The 22,432-nt window shown below is 43.3% G+C and overlaps 9 protein-coding genes across 9 annotated transcripts; 6 read left to right on the forward strand and 3 right to left on the reverse strand.

The window, feature by feature from the left end:
* Positions 1–75: 75 nt before the first annotated feature.
* On the reverse strand, positions 76–3,486 carry TRM3 (Trm3p; the record flags this gene model as incomplete). The annotated part of the gene is made up of 1 exon (XM_018878191.1): positions 76–3,486. The coding sequence occupies one exon, from the start codon at positions 3,484–3,486 to the stop codon at positions 76–78; it is 3,411 nt and encodes a 1,136-aa protein (XP_018735519.1).
* A 1,491-nt stretch (positions 3,487–4,977) lies between these two features.
* On the forward strand, positions 4,978–6,705 carry KIP3 (tubulin-dependent ATPase KIP3; the record flags this gene model as incomplete). Its single annotated transcript, XM_018878192.1, has 1 exon — positions 4,978–6,705. The coding sequence occupies one exon, from the start codon at positions 4,978–4,980 to the stop codon at positions 6,703–6,705; it is 1,728 nt and encodes a 575-aa protein (XP_018735520.1).
* Positions 6,706–10,465: 3,760 nt separating this feature from the next.
* On the reverse strand, positions 10,466–11,773 carry NCS6 (Ncs6p; the record flags this gene model as incomplete). Its single annotated transcript, XM_018878193.1, has 1 exon — positions 10,466–11,773. One exon carries the CDS (start codon positions 11,771–11,773, stop codon positions 10,466–10,468), a length of 1,308 nt encoding a protein of 435 aa, XP_018735521.1.
* A 332-nt stretch (positions 11,774–12,105) lies between these two features.
* AWJ20_1323 (uncharacterized protein) lies at positions 12,106–12,648 on the forward strand (the record flags this gene model as incomplete). Its single annotated transcript, XM_018878194.1, has 1 exon — positions 12,106–12,648. One exon carries the CDS (start codon positions 12,106–12,108, stop codon positions 12,646–12,648), a length of 543 nt encoding a protein of 180 aa, XP_018735522.1.
* Positions 12,649–12,801: 153 nt separating this feature from the next.
* On the reverse strand, positions 12,802–13,650 carry FIP1 (Fip1p; the record flags this gene model as incomplete). The annotated part of the gene is made up of 1 exon (XM_018878195.1): positions 12,802–13,650. The coding sequence occupies one exon, from the start codon at positions 13,648–13,650 to the stop codon at positions 12,802–12,804; it is 849 nt and encodes a 282-aa protein (XP_018735523.1).
* Positions 13,651–14,687: 1,037 nt separating this feature from the next.
* Positions 14,688–15,677, forward strand: CEG1 (Ceg1p; the record flags this gene model as incomplete). Its single annotated transcript, XM_018878196.1, has 1 exon — positions 14,688–15,677. The coding sequence occupies one exon, from the start codon at positions 14,688–14,690 to the stop codon at positions 15,675–15,677; it is 990 nt and encodes a 329-aa protein (XP_018735524.1).
* A 342-nt stretch (positions 15,678–16,019) lies between these two features.
* RSM23 (mitochondrial 37S ribosomal protein RSM23) lies at positions 16,020–17,375 on the forward strand (the record flags this gene model as incomplete). The annotated part of the gene is made up of 1 exon (XM_018878197.1): positions 16,020–17,375. One exon carries the CDS (start codon positions 16,020–16,022, stop codon positions 17,373–17,375), a length of 1,356 nt encoding a protein of 451 aa, XP_018735525.1.
* A 3,268-nt stretch (positions 17,376–20,643) lies between these two features.
* FLR1 (Flr1p) lies at positions 20,644–21,489 on the forward strand (the record flags this gene model as incomplete). The annotated part of the gene is made up of 1 exon (XM_018878198.1): positions 20,644–21,489. One exon carries the CDS (start codon positions 20,644–20,646, stop codon positions 21,487–21,489), a length of 846 nt encoding a protein of 281 aa, XP_018735526.1.
* A 75-nt stretch (positions 21,490–21,564) lies between these two features.
* FLR1 (Flr1p) lies at positions 21,565–22,410 on the forward strand (the record flags this gene model as incomplete). The annotated part of the gene is made up of 1 exon (XM_018878199.1): positions 21,565–22,410. The coding sequence occupies one exon, from the start codon at positions 21,565–21,567 to the stop codon at positions 22,408–22,410; it is 846 nt and encodes a 281-aa protein (XP_018735527.1).
* Positions 22,411–22,432: the final 22 nt, after the last annotated feature.

Here is a 22,432-nt window from a genome sequence, read left to right on the forward strand (position 1 = left end):
GTCGTTGAACACACGTGCCATCCTGCACCGATCAAGCTGATTTTGTTATAATAAGTTCTATATGTTGTACGTGAACTAACAGTGTTGGCTGGAGTATGCATGGACAACTACCGCCGTAGCAGTTTGGATATTCATCGATCTGATGATACCGACTTGCTTGATTTCAATGCAAAAATCTAGTTCTGATAACAGGTCTCCGTCAATACCAAGTCTCTCTCTGCCGAGCAAAAGTAGTGATTTCCGGGGAAATTTGAGCTCTGGTGTAAGTTGAACACTGTTGTCTGTCTGTTCAAGGCCAATAAGAGTATAGCCTTGTCGCTTCATCTCTTGAAGGTAAGAAACAATAGCACCCTCTTTGACCTCTTTCATGGGCATCCACCTATCTGCTGATACTGCAACATTTTTAAACTGAGGATGCTTCAGAACAGAAATATCATTTAGACAGAGAAGTCCTGCTCCAAGAACGTCACATAGTCTACAAATTCCTCCAAGGTTAGGTGGCTTATCAACTAGACTGGCCAAGACGACCAATTCCCCTCTATTGATATTTAAATTTCTTCCTTCGTCATCATTGACATCCATCATGTCAGATAAACTCGTCCACACACCGCTTTTTGTTTGGATCGTCGTGGATAATTCTTTCTCAAGATTCAGTTTGGCTGATACGGTGACAGGGCCACTGTGAGCTTCGAGTGTAGGTTGAAATGGTGGGTATGAGGCTTTCTTAGGCAAGATTGGAACAGCAGATGATTCATCTACTGTGGTGAGTCTAGACTTATCATAAAGATATGTACTCAGTTCGTGTTGAGTAATAGAAGGCATCTGGCGCTCCGAAATTCTTCTCAAGACACCCCCACAGATTCCATATAAATTAAAATCATCTTCTAAGTCCCAAAGAGCGTCTTCACCCGTTCTTTGTGATGAATTTGTAACTAGAGCCAAAGCATTTGATGTCACACCATTGATCACCTGATTATAATCCTCTAAGATATCGCCTAGGTGGCTATCTCGTTGGAACACAGTTTGAAGGCCATATATACACGATAGAGAATTGTGTCTTATAGCAACCTTATTACTTGTTGCTAGAACCATAATAGCCTGTAGATATCTTCTGTAATAGTCTTTAATATATTGCAGGGTTATTTTTGGAGTGAACCTCTTTCCTAGTCTTGTTCCAACAACCAAACCAATTCTCTCGAGAGAGATGACGACTCTTGGTTCAACGTTTGTCCTTTCAAGGGGTCCAAACACCAACTCCTCGACAACCGCCTCTGAATCTAATGACGCTATGATGTGTTTCACGACTGTTTCCGCTATTATCCATTCGACATATAACTTGGCTAATGGCAGTGCCTCTCGATCAAGTGCTTTGACTAACTTATTTCGCACGAACGAGAGCAAAAATTCAGGGTCCAAAATCTTACACAAGATTAGCAGGATATGATAGCAGTTGATTCTATTGAGCTCTTCTCTCCCATCAGTTCTATTGAGTGGGTTGAATAGCCGATGTTTTTCTGATAACACCACGCTCTCAAATATATCCTTTGCCGTGTCGGCAACATTGCTGTATTTGCTAAAGTATTCTATTGCTTTGACTTTGGCTGAGATTTCTTCTTCGTCGTACCATTCGATATATGACTCAGTCTTATTTTCTGGATTGTAGGTAAGCGAGTTGGTGTCTTCATCGTGAAGAAGCCCTATTGCGTTCTCGAGGCGGAACATGTGATAATCCGCTTGGGAATTTGTGTAGACAGACACAAGTACCCTTCCGACCCAAAGGCGATTCGGTAATTTCGCCAAATACTTTGCAAGAACAGTAACAAGCCCACGACGAGAATAACTTTGCTCAACAACTGATTCTGCAATGGCTTCAAATACTTTTTCGGCTTCTTCAGTACCAACCAAAATGACGTTTGTATTGAAAATACAGGCCAATATCAACTGATGTAGCTCACGTTCAGAAGCCATTAGTCTCTCATCTACAACACTAAACCACATTGATTTCGAAAGACTTATTAGTTGTTCACTAACTGGTCGTAAGGCACTTTCATCAATAGTGGAAAGAAGCCTGTATATGAATTGGCACATAGCCATACGAAGCTTAAACCCAGAGGATTGGAAATGTTGCTCGTAGCAGTCCAATGCATTGGTTGTGTATAGAATCTCTTCAGAAGAGTGCGTTAAAAGAGTGTATGCACAAGTAGCGACTTCTTCATCAAATGGAATTCCCTCAGCTCCTTGAAGATACTCAAAAATTTGGCCCCATTTTTGGTTTTGGTTAAAAATGGCCAATTTCAGGCTTGAATAAAGCGATGAGTAACCCGAGCTTTTAATATACCCCAAATCAGAGCTAGCTGCCATTTCTAGAATTTGATTGTAAGATCTTGGCTTTATCGAGAATCCTCCTTCTCGCTGAATTAGATGCAGAATTATACGATTAAGTTCAGAATTGATCTTTTTTGCCTCAATAGATTGTTCAAAAAGTTTTGCCAATATGACAGGAAGCTGTTCTCCAAATAGACTAACGATGAAAGGGTCTGTGTAAGGGGTCAAGCAAAGGTCTTGAAGTTGATGAATGCTAAGTTGTTGCAGAAACTCTCGAATCTTTGTGGGGGGTAATTGCGATATATTTTGTTTGACCGAAAGATATACCGAAACGTTGAATTGTCCGTTTTCACTTTCTAGGTAAGCTTCGAAATCCGCTTCTTTACTATATTGCAAAATTTTCTTTGCGATAAGTCTAGAGTAAACCTCACCATTTTGCGGGCAGGTAACAAGAAAGCTGGAGATTCGACTAAACCAGTTATTGAATGTAATCCAGTTCAAATCCGCACATAGCATGATCTCGATATACATGTCATACAAGATCTGCTTCCGAAATGATGATTCGACTGTACTTGTGTTTAGCTTGAATAATTTTTCAACTTGTTGCTCAAGCAGAATCTGTCTGTTTCTTAATCCATCACGAATTCCTTTTACAACATATAATCTGGCGGGGTCGAAAGTGAACCTATTGCCATATAAAAAGTCTAGGATGCTATTGATCATTTGTGTTGCATCATAATCTTCCAAAGAGATCAATAGGTTGTGCACAAACTTACTTAGCAAGTCACCATGTGGACATGAATAGTTGTGTTCTGAAATCTCTATTGTCGAGAAATGACTAGAAAGCACTGCGAATGGTAGCAGAGTGTCCTTGATGAAGGTCGAATCGTGTTTAAAAATGGCTAGATCGCCAACATCCATATACAGAATAATGCCAGTAACGAATTTTCTAATTTGCTCCATTGTTGATGTAACTGCAGATGATAATAGCGAGATTGCCCAGACTGGAGGGATATTAGATTCTCTGCTCAGGATCTTGACAATGTCGGAAATAGAATCTTGAGTTTGGTTAATGGAGGTATCTATTGAAACGATCTCGACAAGAGATATATATCGTTTCCATTCTGCTGAAAATTGTTCGTTGGATGGACTGTACTTCATGTACTCGATATCAATTCCATGAGTGGTCCCACTTTCCGAAAGCACCTGCAAGGATCGTGACAAAATATGAAGGGCATACTTCTTACCCTCGTAAGACTGTGAAGTTAGACCCTCCTGAAGTAACTTCCAGTATTCGTTTTCGCGTAATAAGTCAAGGAAGGTTTTGTCTTCTACGATATTAGAACGGCCGGTCCATTTCAGCCAGAGCCGGAAAGTAGTAAGCAGTCTGTTGAAAGAATTCCGAGCTCGTCCCGTGGCAGCAGGTTGGTTTCGGGATATGGTCAGTGACTGGATAATCTTAGACCAGAAGATTTCTGTGTCAATTTTTGATGCCGATAATATGTAAGAAGAAAGTGCTTTTGACGCCAATGATGCATGTACGGGTTTTAGTGACAGAAGATAGTCGTACAGCAGATGCTCTAGATCAGAAGGTAATTCTACGACCTCCACTTGAGTGAATATTTCTACCAACAAATTAAGGTATGGTACAGACAATGGAGAATTTTCTGATTGAAAACATTCTATCGCAGACTTTATTATAAAATCTCGGAAAATTTCAATATTCTTGTATAATGGGGAAGATACAGTTCCAAGACCCTTCAACACCTCATCTGAATTATTTTCTTTATTTAAACATTCAAGAAAGGAGGATTGCAACAGTATATTCAGATCCTAAATGTTAGAAATACTCAGCAATAGATACACCAATGTCTGACCAATTCTTACCTTCCAATCGTCCTTCGTTAGATCGCTCGAGCTACAAAGCGAAGTAAACAGCTTACTGTATTCCAGTGCTGCAGCATCGTCGTTTAGGTTATCAAAAACTTTCGGTGCTATAGATTTGGCCAGTTGCAGTCTCGCACCATTATCCAGTCCGAGGAATAACTGGCTCAGGGCATCAGTCATCTTTGGGGTGCGAATCTATTAGATACAATTATTGGACCCTGAATCATAGTCGTGCATGAAAATATTTTGATCGGCAATCTATGGCCTAACCCAGATAAGAAAGTTGGCAGATAACCGTAAGAGAGAAGTCTTTAATCATATCAAGAGATGAAAGTTAAGTGGTTATATCACGGTTACACGTTTTATTTGAGATAATTTGTTCTTAGTTGTACTGAAATCCAATGGGTTGGAAATATAATTCTTATGTAGTCAACTTATATTCCATACATATATTTTCTTTGATTGGGATTCTTGCGTCAAATTTGGCCTTTTGCTACTAGAATCTGTTATTTCAGAATAATTCACCATTAAAGACGCAACTCCTCTTATTATTATTAATTTTATTAATTTTATTGGGGAAAAGACTTGTTGTCAGAGTGTGTACCAACCTCCGTAGGAACAATAGGCGCACGGCTTGTACAACAATAGATCGGCACTGTTATTGCCCACCTGCAGTAATCAATAAACATGTTGCATCAAAGCATCATGACTTCCATTTAAATATACGTTAAAAGCTTCGCACAAATCTCAATCTCAGAACTAAAAATGCCAGCAGCAAAGGCTAAAAATAGGCCAAGTTCAGCAATAGCAAGTCCCAATGTTGCAAAGTCTCCTAAACCGCTGAACCTCCTGAGAGTGAGCAATGCTCGTCCTTCATCATCTTTAGCAATCCGCCCCCAGACAGCATTATCACAGAGGACTCCTACTAATAGTCCTCGCTCGACAAGGGGCTTATCACCCCCACTGTCTACTGATGGCAGCAATGTCAAAGTTGTAGTAAGAGTCAGACCATTGCTACCCAGAGAAAAAGGATCCCCGCTATTAGTTCAAATGGACCCATCAACTCAGTGCACTACTATAAACCCACCCAGCTCGAAACCAACTGGGTCGTCAGATAATCAGGCAAAACGAAACTTGGAACCTAAGAAATTCTACTTTGACCGCGCTTTTTATTCGGTAGACCCTAATAGCCCTCATTATGTTGATCAACAAGAAATTTATAACACGGTCGGCAAAGAATTTTTAGATCACAACTTGGAAGGCTATCACACTTGTATCTTTGCATATGGACAAACTGGATCCGGCAAATCTTATACCATGATGGGAGACGATGAGAATGCTGGAATCATTCCAAGAACTTGTCGAGATCTGTTCAATCGCATTGATAGCCTTGCTTCAGAAAATATGAGCTGTACGGTCCGACTGTCTTATTTTGAGATTTATAATGAATGCGTGAGAGATTTGCTGGCCACACAAAAGAAAGGAGGCTCGGGGGGAGCAAATGTAAATAACAAGTCAGCAAAACTGAAAGTACGGGAGTCTCCAACGGATGGTCCTTATATAGAGGATTTGTCTGAATATGTGGTCAAATCATCTGACCAAGTCTTAGAATATATGGCACTGGGAAATAAATGTCGGTCAACAGCGGCAACAAAGATGAACGATCAATCAAGTCGGTCACATGCTGTATTTACTTTGACAGTTAAGCAAGTTCATTTCCATTCTGACACCGATACCACGGAGGAGAAGGTATCACAAATTCGATTAGTCGATCTTGCTGGTTCTGAGCGAGCGAATTCAACCGGTGCAATGGGCGAAAGACTTAGAGAGGGGTCTAATATTAACAAATCATTGACCACGCTGGGTCGTGTTATTGCGGCTTTGTCAGTACCATCCAGTCTCACAAATGCTCGTCCTATAGTTCCTTACAGAGACTCAGTTCTCACTTGGATCCTTAAGGAGAGTCTGGGAGGTAATAGTAAAACGGCCATGGTTGCCTGTGTGTCACCTACGGATTACGAAGAGACACTTTCAACACTTCGATATGCTGACCAGGCAAAAAGAATCCAGACTAAAGCGATTATCAATCAAGATATTGTGTCAGGAGCAGATCGTGATAAGCTTGTTGAAGAAATGCAGCAACAAATCAATAGTCTCCAGTTGCGCCAAGAAGAGGATGAGGCCTTTAAGCAAGAGCTTGTGAAAGTTAAAAAAGCAATCCGATTTTATGAGGATCGGGCAATTGACGAGGAAAATAAGCGAAGAGCAGTACAGCTAAAATATGCCAGCGTTGTTCGTCATAACCGGTTATTAGTAGATTATCTAAAAGAGGTTGTGAATCGCAACGGTCATGCAACTGTTTCTGAGGCTAATTATGACACTCTTACCAACGAACTCAGTAGTTTGATGGGTGATTTACAAACTCTAAAAGCTGATATTGCTTCAAGCAAGGAGAACTGGTCTAGCGTTTTTTGCCAACCGAAATATGAATAAACAGTCGATTCATATAATAATTTATTACAGTTAGGGGTTACAGTAGGTAAATAGGTACTAGCGTTTCTTCTTTTAGGTGGTGTTCCACTATATGAGGATAATCGAGACTAATGAGACTAGCACGACACAACTGTGTCACTATCAAAAGATCGCTCTGATATCGGGCTGAGTGCGTTCTCCTCCGATTCAAAACGAGTGGGAGGTAATGGCAAATCATCGATGTCTTTGAGGTTTGTGACAACCGACGTTGAAAGGGGTGGTGTTATGGGGTTATGTGGACTACGATTTGGAGAATCGTCGATTGGGGAAGTTGGCGAGTCCAAAGATCGGGCAGATGATCTAGTAGACGACGAAGTACCTGAAGACGATCTGCCAAATAGTGTAATCGTATTATCCCTGAGGCGAATAACGCTTGGATTGCGTCTTGCCAGCCGTTCCCGACGACTACTATCGTTGCCTGTGCCAGAAAACCTGAGCGCTTGCTCCTTGCCATAGAGATTATGTCGCCGACTGTATTCAATATAATTACGATAGATGCTCGAGCCTGGTTTGGATATCGGTGACCCACTGGCTCCAAGATCATCGTCATAGTACAGATCCGTCACGGTGTTGGCTTCATCCACTAAACTATCATAGTAACCAGAATCATCCAGGTCTTCGTAGTCACCATCATAACCATTAGCTTCATTATAAAGCTCATCAGACACTGCAAAAGAATATGATGATGGGGCGTGCTCAAAGTAATAATAGGAGCCATTCGGCAAGTCGTTCAAAGCAGCCAGGTGATTTTCATTAGAACCATCAGTTTGATGTGGAAAAGTCTTATCAACATATTGATCGGGTGATTGACCGCTGAGTGATTGATCAAGAGCCTGATTAAGTGCATGCTCGAGAGAGCTGAATGATTCTAGAGGCTCATCTATTACGTCAGTACCATCCTCTGCCGCCTGTGTACTTGACAATCCTTTATTGCTAGAGAACTTGAGTGAGGTAATGCTTCCATCTGAGATGGGTGAGGTCTGAGGAGACTTTATAACACGAAGTGGGCTAACAGGTCTTAATGGTGCAGCCGATCCAGATAATGGAGCCACAGTTTGCTCGGTAACGATTCCCTCTACAGGATCGTTATTAATAGATAGATCTTCAGTAAACCTGTTGTGATGGATAAACTCGTTGTCATCATAGCAGTCGTCGTCAAAATCATCATCCAGAGGCAAGCTGTGCTCCGAGAAACTATCGTAGCTGTGGTCGGCAGAATATGAATTTGACGAAGGCAGCTCGGGACTGAGTTTCTTATAGTAGTTGATGGAAGAGCTGCGGCCAATTTTTTCGTCCTGTTCTTGGAATGAGAAAATTGATTCGGCAGTATCATCAGCAGCGTCATCACCATCGTCTTCTGCTGTATCTTTAGTGTCTCCTTGAGAGTCTGACTTGGTACCTAGACTGGTAGGTGTCTTCATGTCGTTATTCGTAATGTCGTTATGTGGGTCGTTTGTATCATTAGGTTTTGTACAGTCAAACTGATGGATAACAGCTTCACTAAGTGCAGCGTTCTTAGTTTTATTGCTGGCGACAAAATATTGACCAGAAACATTGATATCGGTCTCAGTTACAAGGGGGCTATTGCAATCCGACCCAGTGGAGGTATCTGTTAAATGGGATATGCTGCCACTAGCACTCAGACTGCACTCTCTTGGAGTAGAAGTAAGAGTACTAGGGGATATAATAACACTCTCGGAAGAGGGAGTAGTCATTTCTAATACAGATCCGTTATCATCATCATCATCTTCTTCTTCTTCGTCATTTTCATCCTCATCCTCTTGATATTCCTCAGACACAACAGTAATAGGAGAGTTGAAGACATCACTGAACGGGATTCCTGGTGGTGGTGGTGATTTAGGAGATGATGCACCCAGTGCTGAATCTCCAGTGGGATTCTCGGTTGGCGAGGAAGGTAACGTGGACGTTCCACTTTTACTAACCTTTATCGCACTACTATTGTTGGAACGATAAGTTCCCCATTCGTGAGTTCTAGTTCCATAAATTGCGCCAGCATCTTTATACTCTTTCACAGAGATATAGCTACCTCCACCAGAATGCCGCCTGTTATGATGGCTGTCGTTTGAGAACGTATCATAGCTACCACTAGCTCGTCTAATATAATGTATAGGGTTTAACTTTTTGAGTGATGTCACTGAGCTGGAAGTAGATATCGATCCAGAATGGTGACTGGATGTAGTGGTCGAAGTGAAAGCTGGTCCCAACCCGGAAGAAGTAGTACCAACTACGGATCCAGATTGAGATCTTGAATGTGATTTCGTTCCAGCTCCAGTAGTGATCCCAGAGATAGGATTTGAACTGTTTCTCGTACCGTTGCCAGTGGCATTGTGGTTCGTACTGAAACCTGCCACTACAGTAGTGGTACCAGTGTAGGGAACAGGGTTCACTTTCAAGCCAGTAGTATCACTCAGACGATGTTTGTGCTTTTGATTCGAACTATTATTACCAGCATTGACATTGGCACTACCACCAGTACTGGATTGGTCTTCATTTACTCCGGCAGAGTACGCTCTAGTATGAGATTTTAAAAAGGAACGCATTGGATAATGGGAAAAAACTGCTGCCCACAGCCAAGCAATAATACAAGTGGCCAACCAGTTACTTAATAGGCCAACACAAGACAGACCAAAATCTAATAAACAGGCGGACCGGAATCAATCAATCAGTCTACAGATACTAGTCAGCGATCCCAAAGACCAGCCAATCAAACAAATCAACAAATCAAAATACACTATGACCAAAGTGCACAGTCCAAATTAAAATACACAGCCTCTAGAAAAAAAAAAAAAGTCGGGCACACAGTCTCACCACCTATTAATTCCGGATTTAAGTGTAAGACAGACACAGTTCAGAAAAAAAGTCTAAAAAAGCAACCAGGAAAATTTCCACAAGAAAATTGGGGTTTTACAAGCTTACAACAGCCCAGTTACTCCAAAAGTACAAACCAAAGTAATTGGTAATTAAAACACAAATTAGTATAAAACAAAAGAACGAACAACCGATAACTAGCGTTGAAAACGACCGAGACAAGTGAAGTTGATGAACAACGCTAAAGATAGCACCTCGCAGCTCTCGCTGCCTCGATAGATCGCCATGAAGCATTACCCCAATTGACTCCCGTCAAAGACTCAATTAACTGTGCATGCTCATGCAGCTGCTCTTCAAGCATTGGCCCGTGCTACATTGTCTGAATCCCTGCCGCTCCAAGCCTCTCGCGGCGTGCACTTCTTCTACTCCTTTACCTGGTGATTCTTCCTTTTTGTTTTCTAAGAAGAAACAGATGAGCTTTTAATTACATTCTGACTTATACGAATATGATCCGGACTCCAGAGTTTGACGATTGGACCCCGACCCACTGTAACGCCTGCTGTCAGCGACTGTAACAAAGGAGATCGGCTCTAAGTGCATCCATCCCCAGAGACATGCGTGCATCAATTTATTAACTTATTTATTTATTTGAACGTGCTAATGAGCCAGCGGCTCTAGCGGCTTAAACTCCGTATATCATCGCTACGGATACACACAAACCTTCCGATGTTGCCCGAAAACTCGTGGTTGGCTTAGGAAGTGTGAACTATCCGGATGGGGAGTTGCCTCCGGCGGCTGGGGCTCCGCCCCAGACCCTGGTTGCTCCTGCTTCGCAGGAGATTGCTGGGTTCGTGGGGTTGAGGTGTGTTTGGTTGGGGCTGGGGTGTTTTTATTAGAAGCTCAGGGTCTCAAGCTGTTTCGAGAGTAGTGCTGAACCTTTTGAAACATCCTGTGATCCGGCAATGTCCAGTTTAGCTCGTCCGGCATTCAGTCCCTCGAGGAGTACACATGCTTTACATAGTTTGTTGTTCGAAAGGTATCCACATCGTTCGCATCGCCCTCGCATTTTTGTGGTTGTTGTAAAAGGTAGTGGTGCTCCCTTGGAGTCTATGTTGTGATGTGTAGATGTTGGTGGTGCTGATTTCGGCATGGTTGTAATGGTGGTGCTGGTGGTGGCAGATGCTGGGTTGGTAGTGGAGGTAGGTTCAACAGTGGTGGATGTGTTGGTGTATGTGTTGGTAGTGGTGGAGGTCATAGGTACTGTCGTCTTGGAGTTGATCACTTTAGAATCAGATGGAGCAGTAGCAGGTGTAGCGACAGCGGTAGCAGCAGCAGCTTTTTTGATCTCATCCTGGAGCTTTCTCTTCAATACAAAACTCTCGCCTGATCTGATAACATCGATAATCGAGCTTGGACGAACAGCTTCGAGATTCTTGATCAGCGCTCTTGCGGTTCCTCTAAATGCTTCTGGTGAATACGTGCACTCAGTAGTGAAATAATCTAGTTTCTTGTAATGAGCATATAATACAATCTCCTTCTCATATGTATACTTGAGAGGCTTACTACGCTTTACCGGCGAGTCAGTCGAGTCGGTGACAATTTCCGTACATCTATCAAGTCTAGCAGTATCACCTCTTAATAAATTCATCAACACGGTTTCGGCCATATCGTCTGCATTATGACCAGTAACCACATGGCTAATGCCTAGCTTAACACTGCCTCTATCCAGAGCCTGTCTTCTGAACACTCCACAGTAAGTGCAGTTATTTTTCATACCGATTTGAGCTACGATTTGGTCCATAGTCCATCCATAAAGATCACCATAACTGACTATTTCCAAATCCATATCATATTGCAGTTTGTTCCTCTTGACCGTCTCCAGCGAGTCGTCTCGATAGCCATGGATACCCTCGTCAATGGATAAAAGCACAAACTCTACTCCATAGTTGTATCGTTCATTTAGCGTCTTCAAAACATAAGCCAGAACTGTCGAGTCTTTACCACCCGAAGCACCAATAGCCACCCTCTCTCCCGGATAGAACAGCTTTGCATCTGTAATTGTATTGTGGATCTCGGTCTCAAATACATAGTAAAAACAGCTCTTGCACAGTCTCTGGCCCGTCTTAGGTCTCTTCAACACCGGTTTCTCGGCGTTACAGAGCTGGCACAGCCGTAACGAGCTCTTAACTGAATCTGACATTATTTTTTCTTCCTCTTGGCTCTACCTTGCAAACTGATAAATATCATGATCTGCATGATAAAAAAATATAAATCAGATCACACATCACGTGACATTACATTCTGGGTTCCAGGGTCTACATCCGGCGGCTGGGGCTTCGCCACAGACCCCGTGGCTCCTGCTTCGTAAGAGTTTGCTGGGACCGTAGACGAGACGACTCGAGCGTAGCGAGAGGAGCAGCGGGGTCTGGGGCGGAGCCCCAGCCGCCGGAGGCTGTCTGTCAAAATATGCACGAAATTTCATCATCTTGACCTGCTCCATGTCGCTCCATGTCGGTGTGATAGCTCGTGCCAATGTCTGCTAGTAAACCCAAGAACTGGCCTGAAGGACTGATCTTTGTCACCAGGAACGTTTACTCGAAGAAATTGGCGGCTGACGAGCTGGCTGCAATTGGTCATGACGTGAAGAAACAGGCTACGGTTCGGGCTCAGAATCCGTCGAACCTCGTCAAAATCAAGAAAATACTTGATCCTAAACACCCAGCTTACGGGCAGAATGGTCTGTTTGCAGCTCGCAAACTAGCTCCTGGGTCTCATGTCATCGACTACTTGGGATATGTCCACAATTCTCAGGATACAGATCCAACTTCTGATTACGACATCCAGCTTGATAAACAGTCTGGCATCGCAATTGACGCTCAGAAATGGGGCACGGAAGCACGAATGATCAACGACTATCGTGGGATCCAGAGCAAACCCAACGTCAAATTCGACGACCACTACGTCGATGGCCAGTTGCGGGTAGCCGTGTTTGTGCTCAACCAACCCATCTCAGCAGGCGACGAGCTCTGTATAAATTACGGGAAGGGATTTTGGCAGGCGAGAGTCGGTTCTTGAGGTGATATTGCCTCCGGCGGCTGGGGCTCTGCCCCAGACCCCGTGGCTCCTCTCGCTGCGCTCGAGTCGTTACGTCTACGGTGCCGGAGAGACTGGTAGACAGTGGAATCGAGTATTCTGATTATCGTAGAAACACATGCATTATTCATTACATTATTTTCGACGGTAGCCTGGACCTGAGCCTCCGCTACCGTGGCCGCCATGACCGCTATTATTGCCGTTATTATTTCCTGCGACGATATTGCTACCACCATAAGCTCCATTGTCGTCATTATTCATGCCCATGAATCCGGCAGGTGGTGGCGGGAATCCTCCAGCTCCCATGCCTGGCATGCCGGGGAATCCTTGGTTGAAAGTCATCATCTCTGGTGGGAATACTGGCATGCCCATCATGGCCATCACCTTTTGTGGTGTATAGTTTGCTCGCAGAGTATCTTGTTTCGAACAGTATGCCGTCCATGTAAACTCGTCGAACCCGTAGTTGAAATAATCGGTAATATCTGAACCTGGCCTTCGCCATGGTTTGTCTTCTAAATCTTCGATTACAACCTCCGTTAATGGTTTGCCATTGTGTTCAGCCACCGCATTGATATCTATACCTGGTGGTTTCTCTGCTCTCTGAATTTCTTTGCCGCCTGTTGTCGCGGCTTCTTTTGCTGTATCGTTTGCTGCTGTGGCTTTTCCCGTGGAATATGGCACTTGCCGTGATGGAGCCTCTGCCTTCTGACCTGGTTTGGTGTCGATTACAAATTCAATATCTGAATCGTCATCCTCTTCCTCGTCATCCTCTTCTTCTTCCTCGTCGCCTTCATCTGTAGCAGCTACTTCATTGGTTGCTGGAGGAGCTTTAGTAGCATCTCCCGATGTCGCTGTCGAATCTAATCCTAAAGCTTCGCTTATACTGGCATCCTCGCTGGCATCTTGAGTTGTGGTCTTCTGACGTTTTGGCTTAGGACTTTCAGATCCATATAGGAACTCGTCGTCATCTTCAATGTTCGACATTGTATGTACTGTTTTAATGAATGGTACTAGTATCTATTAACTAAGATTCTCGCGAGATTTGATGTATTCACGTTTTACAATCGTACCAGAACTGATCCAAATCTTTGAATAAATAAAATCGAGAGTATTTTAAAGCGGAGAATGTCGCTAGCTGTATTACGAAATCGAACTTCATGAGCATTTCGGAGCTGTTATAAGGATTTGGGCAAGGGTGAATTTTAACCTACGCTTCTGAAGTTTATTGAATAATTTGTAAATGGAAAACAATATCGGTTATATATTTTAGTTTTAACTTTAAGTTCAATGTCAAATACTCTGTAGAATCTTTTATTATTGGTTACGGGTCTGTTTATTAGTAGATTTTAACTCTGTCATAGTTGTCGAGGAGATATAGGTTTAGGGTGTAGAGGCCCTCTAGGAACAGTACTTCACCAGTTTCGCTCGACGCGAGCGACATGACATATACACCGGAGTAACTTGACCAACATTTCATAGGAATTTTCTTTCTTCATAAGAAAGCCGAAATTCTGCCAGCTACTGCTGCCTTATACTGCTATACACAGTACTTTACGATATAGAAGGACTAGTGTGGAAGCAGACCCCCAGCCATGGCAGGATCAGTACCTGAGATGCCTGGGCAACAGGTGCCTCCTCATGTAGCTCACCAGTTGCAGCGGGAAGTAGCTGCGCTTCTAAATCATAGCAATACGTCATTTCCCGGTTCACAACCTGTTTCTTTTGCGCGGCGACATATTGAGTCAGAACTTTTGAAGGAAGAGTAAGTGTTTACGGATGTTTGTAATTCTGAAAATTCCATTGGCTGACCAGTTCACCCTGTCGCTCCTGATGTACAGAAATATCCTAGGATTCTAGCTGTAAGGAGTCTTATATAAATATTCTAGTTTGACAGGGGATGAAACTGGTCAGATGCGGACTGTCGGCTGGTAGAAGCAGGAAGCTGCTTTTACTGATAAATATCTACTAACACTCGGAACAGCTATTTTGTATGCGAAAAGTCAGATGGTATTAGATGTTTAATGTTTCTGACTAGTGAATATGAGGAAGAACGGGTTTTCTTGATTACCAGGAAAAATGAATATTTCTGGGTACCAGATTTGCACTTCCCTTTGCGAGATGCTATGGACAGGTTTCATGAAGGTTGTTTGCTTGATGGCGAGCTAGTTAAAGAAAATATCGATGGAAGAGAAGAAATTAGATACCTTGTTTTCGACTGTCTGGCGCTTGATGGGCGCATACTAATTTCAAGAAGTCTTGATAAGCGGTTAGGTATACTTCGAAAAGACTTGTATGAACCATACCGCGACCTTTGTAATAGGTTTCCTGAAGACATTAAAATGTTTCCGTTCATGATTGTTGTCAAGCCTATGGAATTATCCTATGGTTTACAAAAAGTTTTCTACGAGTTGATTCCAAGGCTAAAACATGTGTCTGACGGACTTATATTTACAGCCCGGGAACGAGGCTACGTGTTTGGAACCGATGAGCACATTCTGAAATGGAAACCAATAGAAGAGAACACAGTTGATTTCCAGCTGGTCTTGGAATTCGCTATTTACACCGATCCTGATGCTGAAAGCAAAGAAGATGCATCTTATACTGACTACGATTCAAAGCCCACCTGTCATTTGTATGCCTGGCACGGTGGCCAAGTTCACAAACCATACGGTAAGCTATTCCTGACCGATGAAGAATGGGAGAAGCTGAAACAGCTTAACGAGCCTTTGGATGAGAGGGTTATTGAGTGTTACCAAGATAGCGAGGGCCGCTGGCGATATTTACGGTTCAGAGGAGACAAAGATACCGGAAACCACATTTCTGTAGTAGAAAAGGTTCTTGAGAGCATCAAAGATGCGGTCTCTAAAGAAGAGCTCTTAGCAGCCTGCAGCACGATCCGCGACCGCTGGAAGGAGCGTGAAAAGATTCGCTCCAAGCGCAACGGGTCTGTCTCGGGGGTGAATGATATGCCCGGTCCTCTGAAACGAATTAAAACTGACGACTGGAAATAAGCCCCTTTTTACCTTAATTTATTGTACATTTACTACTCTTCTGCATGACCTGCTGCCTCCGGCGGCTGGGGCTGCGCCCCAGACCCCCCTGCTCCTCTCGCTGCGCTCGAGTCGTATCGTCTACGGTCCCAGAAAACTCCTGCGAAGCAGGAGCCACGGGGTCTGGGGCGGAGCCCCAGCCGCCGGAGGCTGACAGGGTCCATCGAGATTCTGCTTCCTTGACACTATCACGTGATGTAGTTAGACCCTAACATCCGACTAATTTCGTGAAAAATTCATGATGCACACCGGATCAGTGCGACATTTGAGTAGACTTGGGATTCAGGGCTATTTATATAGACAATGCTTCGTTCGTCGCAAGTAGAATTGAGACGAGCTGTACTGGCTGTGAGCCATGTGGCTAGAGCCGCTGGTCACGCTGGGGCTGTGCGTGGTTTCCACGTCTCGGCTGCCACTGAAGTGTACAAGAAGAAAGCGACTCACGATTACAGTGCCAACAATCTGTTCAAGCGGGGAACTCCTAAGAAGACTGGTGGATCTATTCAGAACTTTGTCAAGACTGCTGCGCACTCAAAACTTGCTAAGCTCGCTCCCGAGATTCCCACAGGTGAACCAGGGTCCAAAATCATGACTGCCAACAACATTGAACCAGCTACTTTATATCAGTATCCCATGAGGGTCAGACAGCAATTGTCAACTTTGGGCTCTTTCAAGAGAGACCAGAAAAATGAACTTTTTAAGGAGAGGACGACTCTTGTCCGTGAGGCATATTCTCTGCCTATTCTAGACCTTATCAAAAATGGAACTACTACTGATTCGTCCCAAAACAGAATCTGTTTACTAGGCGACAGGGGTGTCGGTAAGTCGTCGTTAATAGCTCAAGCTCAGGCTTTTGCTCTGTTACGTGACTACGTTGTTATTTCTGTTCCAAACCCAGAAGTACTTGTGTCAGGTAAGAACGATGCCCTTTACAATCCTAGCCATGGCTTCTTTGCTCAGCCCATGTATGTGCGTGAGTGGATGAAGAAGATCGCAAAAGCAAACAAGGCTGTTCTTAAATCAATTCCTGTTACTCGTGACCTTACCAAGGGAAGCGGTGCTTTCCAAGCTCACACTGCCAAGGCCGCTACTTCTTTATACAGCTTCTTATTAGAGGGCCGCCGTAGACGTGATGCTTTCGTAGTCATGGACGAGTTCTTTGAAGAACTCTCATCACAAACCAAGGCCCCTGTTTTATTCACTTTAGATGATGTCAATGTTTTTACTGACCGGGTGTTCTCTGCCAACCGTGATACTGACAATACGCCTATTTACCATGGAAAGCTACAGGTCCCTAAGTACTTCCTTGACTTTTTATCTGGAGCTCGCAAGTTCCAATCTGGTGTTATTTTAACATCTACATCGGGAAAATTCCGCTCTAATGACACTATTACCTCGGGCTTGGGTCTCCAACAGCCTCTTGCTTATTCTCACATTGAACGATATGACAACGAGCTAGCTTCCAAATTCACTGGAGTTAAGCCATTAGAAGTCCAAAGATACACTCTCGAAGAGACCAAGGTAGCATTACAATTTTTGTCTACCTCGAAGGTCATTAACAATGAAGTTACTGACGACTATGTTAATGAACAGTACATTGTGTCGGGCAACGGTAACCCCCGTGACCTGTTACGAAGTGCTGTTGAAGTCAGCTATTAATTCTTCTCTTGTAGATATTGTACATAACCCCAGCATCTAGTTTTTTTTTGTTTATTCTTGCTTATGTGTGGTGCATATTGGCTAGGGCATTGCCCGGACAGGTGCACTTTACTCCATATCCGGAGTTGTTCATAGCCAAGGAAGAATTGCTTTGGTTGCTAGTTCAGACGAGCTTCAACGGCTAGTATGGTGAGGTACATTTCGTTCAATGAGCTTCGAGTATTTTATTCTGTGTCCAATAGAGAAAAAAAAAATACACAGAGACTAGATATAAAGGCTTTAGCACTTGGTCCTATGGTGTATTCGACAAGTGAGATAGTCTCGCGTGTGATAGTCGCCGCAGAGGGATCGGAGACTAGGAGAGGAGTCCGTTGAACTCTGTGACCATCGACCATCTTGTTCTCTATTACGCCTAAACTATTAGCCTTGATCTTGTTTTACAAATCTTTATTCTTTCCTCATTTCGTTGGTAATTTTCACTTGAATGTCTTTATTCTTTCCTTGCATCGGAGTCAATTGAGTTCAGTTCTTAGGCTAAGAACCTTGTCAGCTCGAGTGAAACTTATTTCGGGGTTACCATATTCAACATATCATGATAACAATCTTGTAAAACTATAATCAAGGCTATGTTCTAATGCGGCAATATATCGTCAGAGTTCCATAGTGAAATTGTCCTTTTCAGCTTTATAGAAATACGCGCCAGTCCAGTTCGCAGAACACAATCCCCCTGGCCGATCGTTGCAGCTCGTTTATCAAGTTGCATGCTCTTGCATGCAGCGTCTTCGTACGGTACTGTAAATTTTGTGAGCTTATAATTACAAGCACATGGCATGTCATCAACGGCAGAGATTTGCAGTGACTACAGCCAGGAACTGGATAAAAATAGCAAAAGAACAAAATATCATTACCAGCTTATATTCCAACTTTATATACTAAAAATGTACTGGTGCTAAGCGGTAAAGAAAATAGGTACAAATTTGACTATTGATAAGAAACGAATGTCACTATCGTGTTCAACTAATGAATACGATAAGAATCAGTAGTCAATAGGTTGATCGCTGCAAACAGCCCAGTAACTATGCCCCCCCCCCAATCCAGGAACAGAAGAGCAACCCTTGACCCTTTGGCTGTTGAATGACACTTAGCGGCAGGCCCAAGCATGTAGTAACTGTATTGGGTTTATCGGGGAGACAAGGGCTAGTAGTAGTGGTCATTTAGTGAGCGACCCGTATAATCCGGAGAAATAGCCCGATAGAGCTTGGCAATTCTAAACGAGACTACCGGAATTGCTTTAGAAAACGGCACGAATTGTGGGCACCCCAGGTTTGGCATGTAACCCAACTGCACTAGATATAGCATGAGTTGGTTTTACGGTGGGGGTAGATTCGAAATGGTTGGCATACAAGCCCAGTTTGTAATGTTTTCTGCCCACTTCTGTGCCGCACTTGCACTTAACATACTTTCTGTGATGAGTGGTTAAACGCGAATCTACCCTGGTTGTGCAGCATTTATTGACGCAGATGCAGGTGTGACGGCAGATAATCCATCACTGATAATCGGCCCTTAGCTGATCAGTCTCGTACAACTTGCAATACTATTTGATATAGGAGTTTAAGATTACAGGTGGTTTAATTTGAGGAGGCGGCGTCACATTTCCAGATAATTTTGGACTTGTTCATTATCCCCGGGCGGTTCTAGACCTGGTTTTAGTAACCGACCGAATGAGCAGCGGTGCATACGTAGGTTTATGACATACTGTTGCGAAGGAACAAATGAGGCCCACCAGTGAACTAACTAACGATACGCAATTTCGTTGCCGTTACTATTATGCTTAGTAGCTGTTCTCAATATTTGTTGCGGGGTCTCAATTCGAATAAATAAGCTAGTCAGAAAAAAGTAGTGGGCAGTGGGCAGCGGGCAACCACCAAATGGTCTTATTCTTAGAGTGAGGAAACCAGGGTAAAAAATAAGCTTAGCATAACTCCGGTCCGATGGCTTATCTGCGGATTTAAGCTACATTATCAGGCATCTGTCTAGACCCTGCGCCTCCATTGTTGCTCAACCCGTGGATAAACAGGATAAGCACATTGACACGCCACTCATCATACTCTGTCATCGTATTATCCCGCTGGCGGGTCAATCGAATAATTAACACACAGCAGTCGAGTAGACTAACTTGTAGCAAGCTCGCAAATATCACCGCCGGAGTTAAGACTATACATGACAACCGCATCGGCCTATAATTTACTAAGTTTGAGAGTCAGATCATAGACTCTAGATAGTAGCAGGAATGGGTGATCAGTGGCAAAATCGCGGATTGCACCGGGACATGCGGAATGACTACCTGCATGACATGACACTCAACAGTCAACAGTCGACAGATCAAGGGCTCTACCTTCGACGTAGCGGCGATCCCGGACTTAACACCCATAACCATGGCCAACTCTATATTGATTTTATTATTGAAATTAACACCGCGGAACGCGGCGGAAAACGGAGTTAAGCATCCTTTTTTTTAAACTTTACTGTTCGGTAACATGAAAGCCTAAAATCACCAACAAAAAACAGCTTGCTTGGCAATTGGTCTGTTTCTTCCTCCCCTCCCCAAGTATATACGATCTCAACCAAAAAAGAATATTTTTTGTGTAACATCTGTAAAGACTCGGATGGCTGTGATGGCTTTAAGTGTCATACGGACTTATCTGTCGCTCTTAAGTCTAGAATCACGGAAATACAGGCTAACCCCGAAACGGACGCCCACGTTGTCACATACAAGCGCGGGTTTAAAGAGGTTTGCAGCAAGATTAAGATTATATAATACGGCTAGCCGAGCTCTAAGGGTCTAGCTGATGCATGATGTTGGCGATGCATAATTGCTTTTTCTGTCTTATCTGCATCGAGAGAGTACAATACGACGGTTATGGATTGACCTTGCCAAGGGTCAAATGAAGTCTATTTGGGTAGTTTGGACTTCTCAAACTGACTCACGTTGCGTTCGGTATCCCGTTTTTCTTCGGAAATAGGAGGTAGTACCTTGCATGTCCGGTATAATTGTTTTTTTTTATTGTAACGAACTGCTTTCTTTTTGTTATCATTGCCTCAAGTACTGAATTTTCTATCAGATATAAATATAACTTAAAATTCCTAGAATTAGACCGTCAAACTAATAGGATTATCTCATCATTGATTGGAATATTTCCTGCTGTGTTGAGCCTGTTTAGGATTGATACTGATCTTTTCTATCAACTTTATAATTTATTGCTTAACCATGGGTTATACTACATATTTCCGCAATACCTTGCTATCCGACGTTCTTGAGTGGACCGGGGCAGTCACTATCCCGTCGGGATTCCAACCACAGACTGCTGCTACTAATCAAGCCAAGGAAGAGGCTGAGGAAGATAGGACCAATGCTCACAAAGTAGCTAGTAATGATGTTGAAGCCGCAATGGAAGTGGGTCATGTTCTTAAGTCTGGCAATGATGAAGAAGAAAAGGATGCAAACGAGACACAAATTCCTGTAAACGACACAGATGATTCTTCCGCCAAAGAGATCGATCCCTTCTTAGTGGATTGGAACGGCCCCACTGATCCAGAAAACCCCCAGAACTGGCCTGCCAAGAAGAAAGCCCTTGTTGTTGTCCAAGTCATGTTACTAACCACTTCGACTTATATGGGTTCTTCTATTTACACCCCAGGACAAGAACAAATTCAAGAGAAATTCAAAGTCGGACATGTTGTTGGCACATTAAACCTGTCATTATTTGTTCTGGGATACGGTCTTGGTCCAATGATATTTTCGCCACTTTCGGAAGTAGCTTCTTTTGGTAGAAATCATATTTACATGGCCACCCTCTTCATGTTTGCTATATTGCAGATTCCCGCTGCTTTGTCGCCCACTATCGGAGGTCTTGTTGTCTCCAGATTCCTTGCTGGTTTAATGTCAAGTCCTTCAATTTCCACTGGCGGTGCTACTTTGGGTGATTTTATTACTCCTCAGATCCTTCCTGTGTTCATCGGATGCTGGGCTATTGGTGCAGTTATGGCTCCTGGTAAGTTTTTCAGTTCCTCATTAGAGAGTAACTGGTTTGATTTTGGAAACACTACTAACTAATTCTTAGTGCTCGGACCACTACTTGGTGCTGCAATGGTTGATGCCAAAGATTACAGATATACCTTCTGGTTATTAATGGCCATCTGTTCCTTCACTTTCTTGCTTCTCACATTCTGTTTCCCCGAGACATTACCGGCCAATGTCCTTCATAGACGTGCTGTTCGAGTTCGTAAGGAGACTGGAGACAATCGATACTACACCAAGGAGGAAGCCGCTGAGAAGGAAGTTCACTTCAAGGATTTTATTAAAGAGATCTTTTACAGACCATTTGCTCTTATTCTTAGCGAGCCTGGTGTACTAGCTTTTGATGCCTACATCGCTTTGGCATATGGCTGTTTCTATCTCTTTTTTGAAGCATATCCAATTGTTTTCGTTGGAATTTACAACTTCACTCTGGTTGAACTTGGTTTGGCTTATATGGGCTTCTGTGTGGGTTGTGCTTTCGCTTATATGATCTTCCTCGTCTACCTCACACAGTACGCTGTCCCTAGATTCCAGAACAACACGTTCAAGCCAGAGAATTTCTTAGTGTTGGCTATGTGGGTATGTTTCTTGCTACCTGCCTCGTTGTTCTTATTTGGATGGACTGCTCAAGTTCACTGGATCTTACCCATTGTTTGGGAACTTCCATTCGTGATGGCTGTATTCAATATCTTCCAGTCATCGTTCGCTTTCCTTTCAATGAGTTATCCTAGATATCTTGCATCCGTATTTGCAGGTAACGCCTTTATGAGATCGAGTTTCGCCTGTGCTTTTCCGTTATTTGGACAAGCCATGTATGATACCTTGGCAACCCCTCGATTCCCCGTTGCTTGGGGGTCAAGTTTAGTAGCATTCATTACTTTGATTATGGCAGCCATCCCGTTCGTGATGTACAAATACGGTGAGCTGCTGAGAGGAAGATCCAAGTATGCCAACTGAGCAGTGTTTGATGAGTTGCATG

Source organism: Sugiyamaella lignohabitans, chromosome A (assembly GCF_001640025.1).
Source record: "Sugiyamaella lignohabitans strain CBS 10342 chromosome A, complete sequence".
Lineage (NCBI taxonomy): Eukaryota > Fungi > Ascomycota > Dipodascomycetes > Dipodascales > Trichomonascaceae > Sugiyamaella > Sugiyamaella lignohabitans.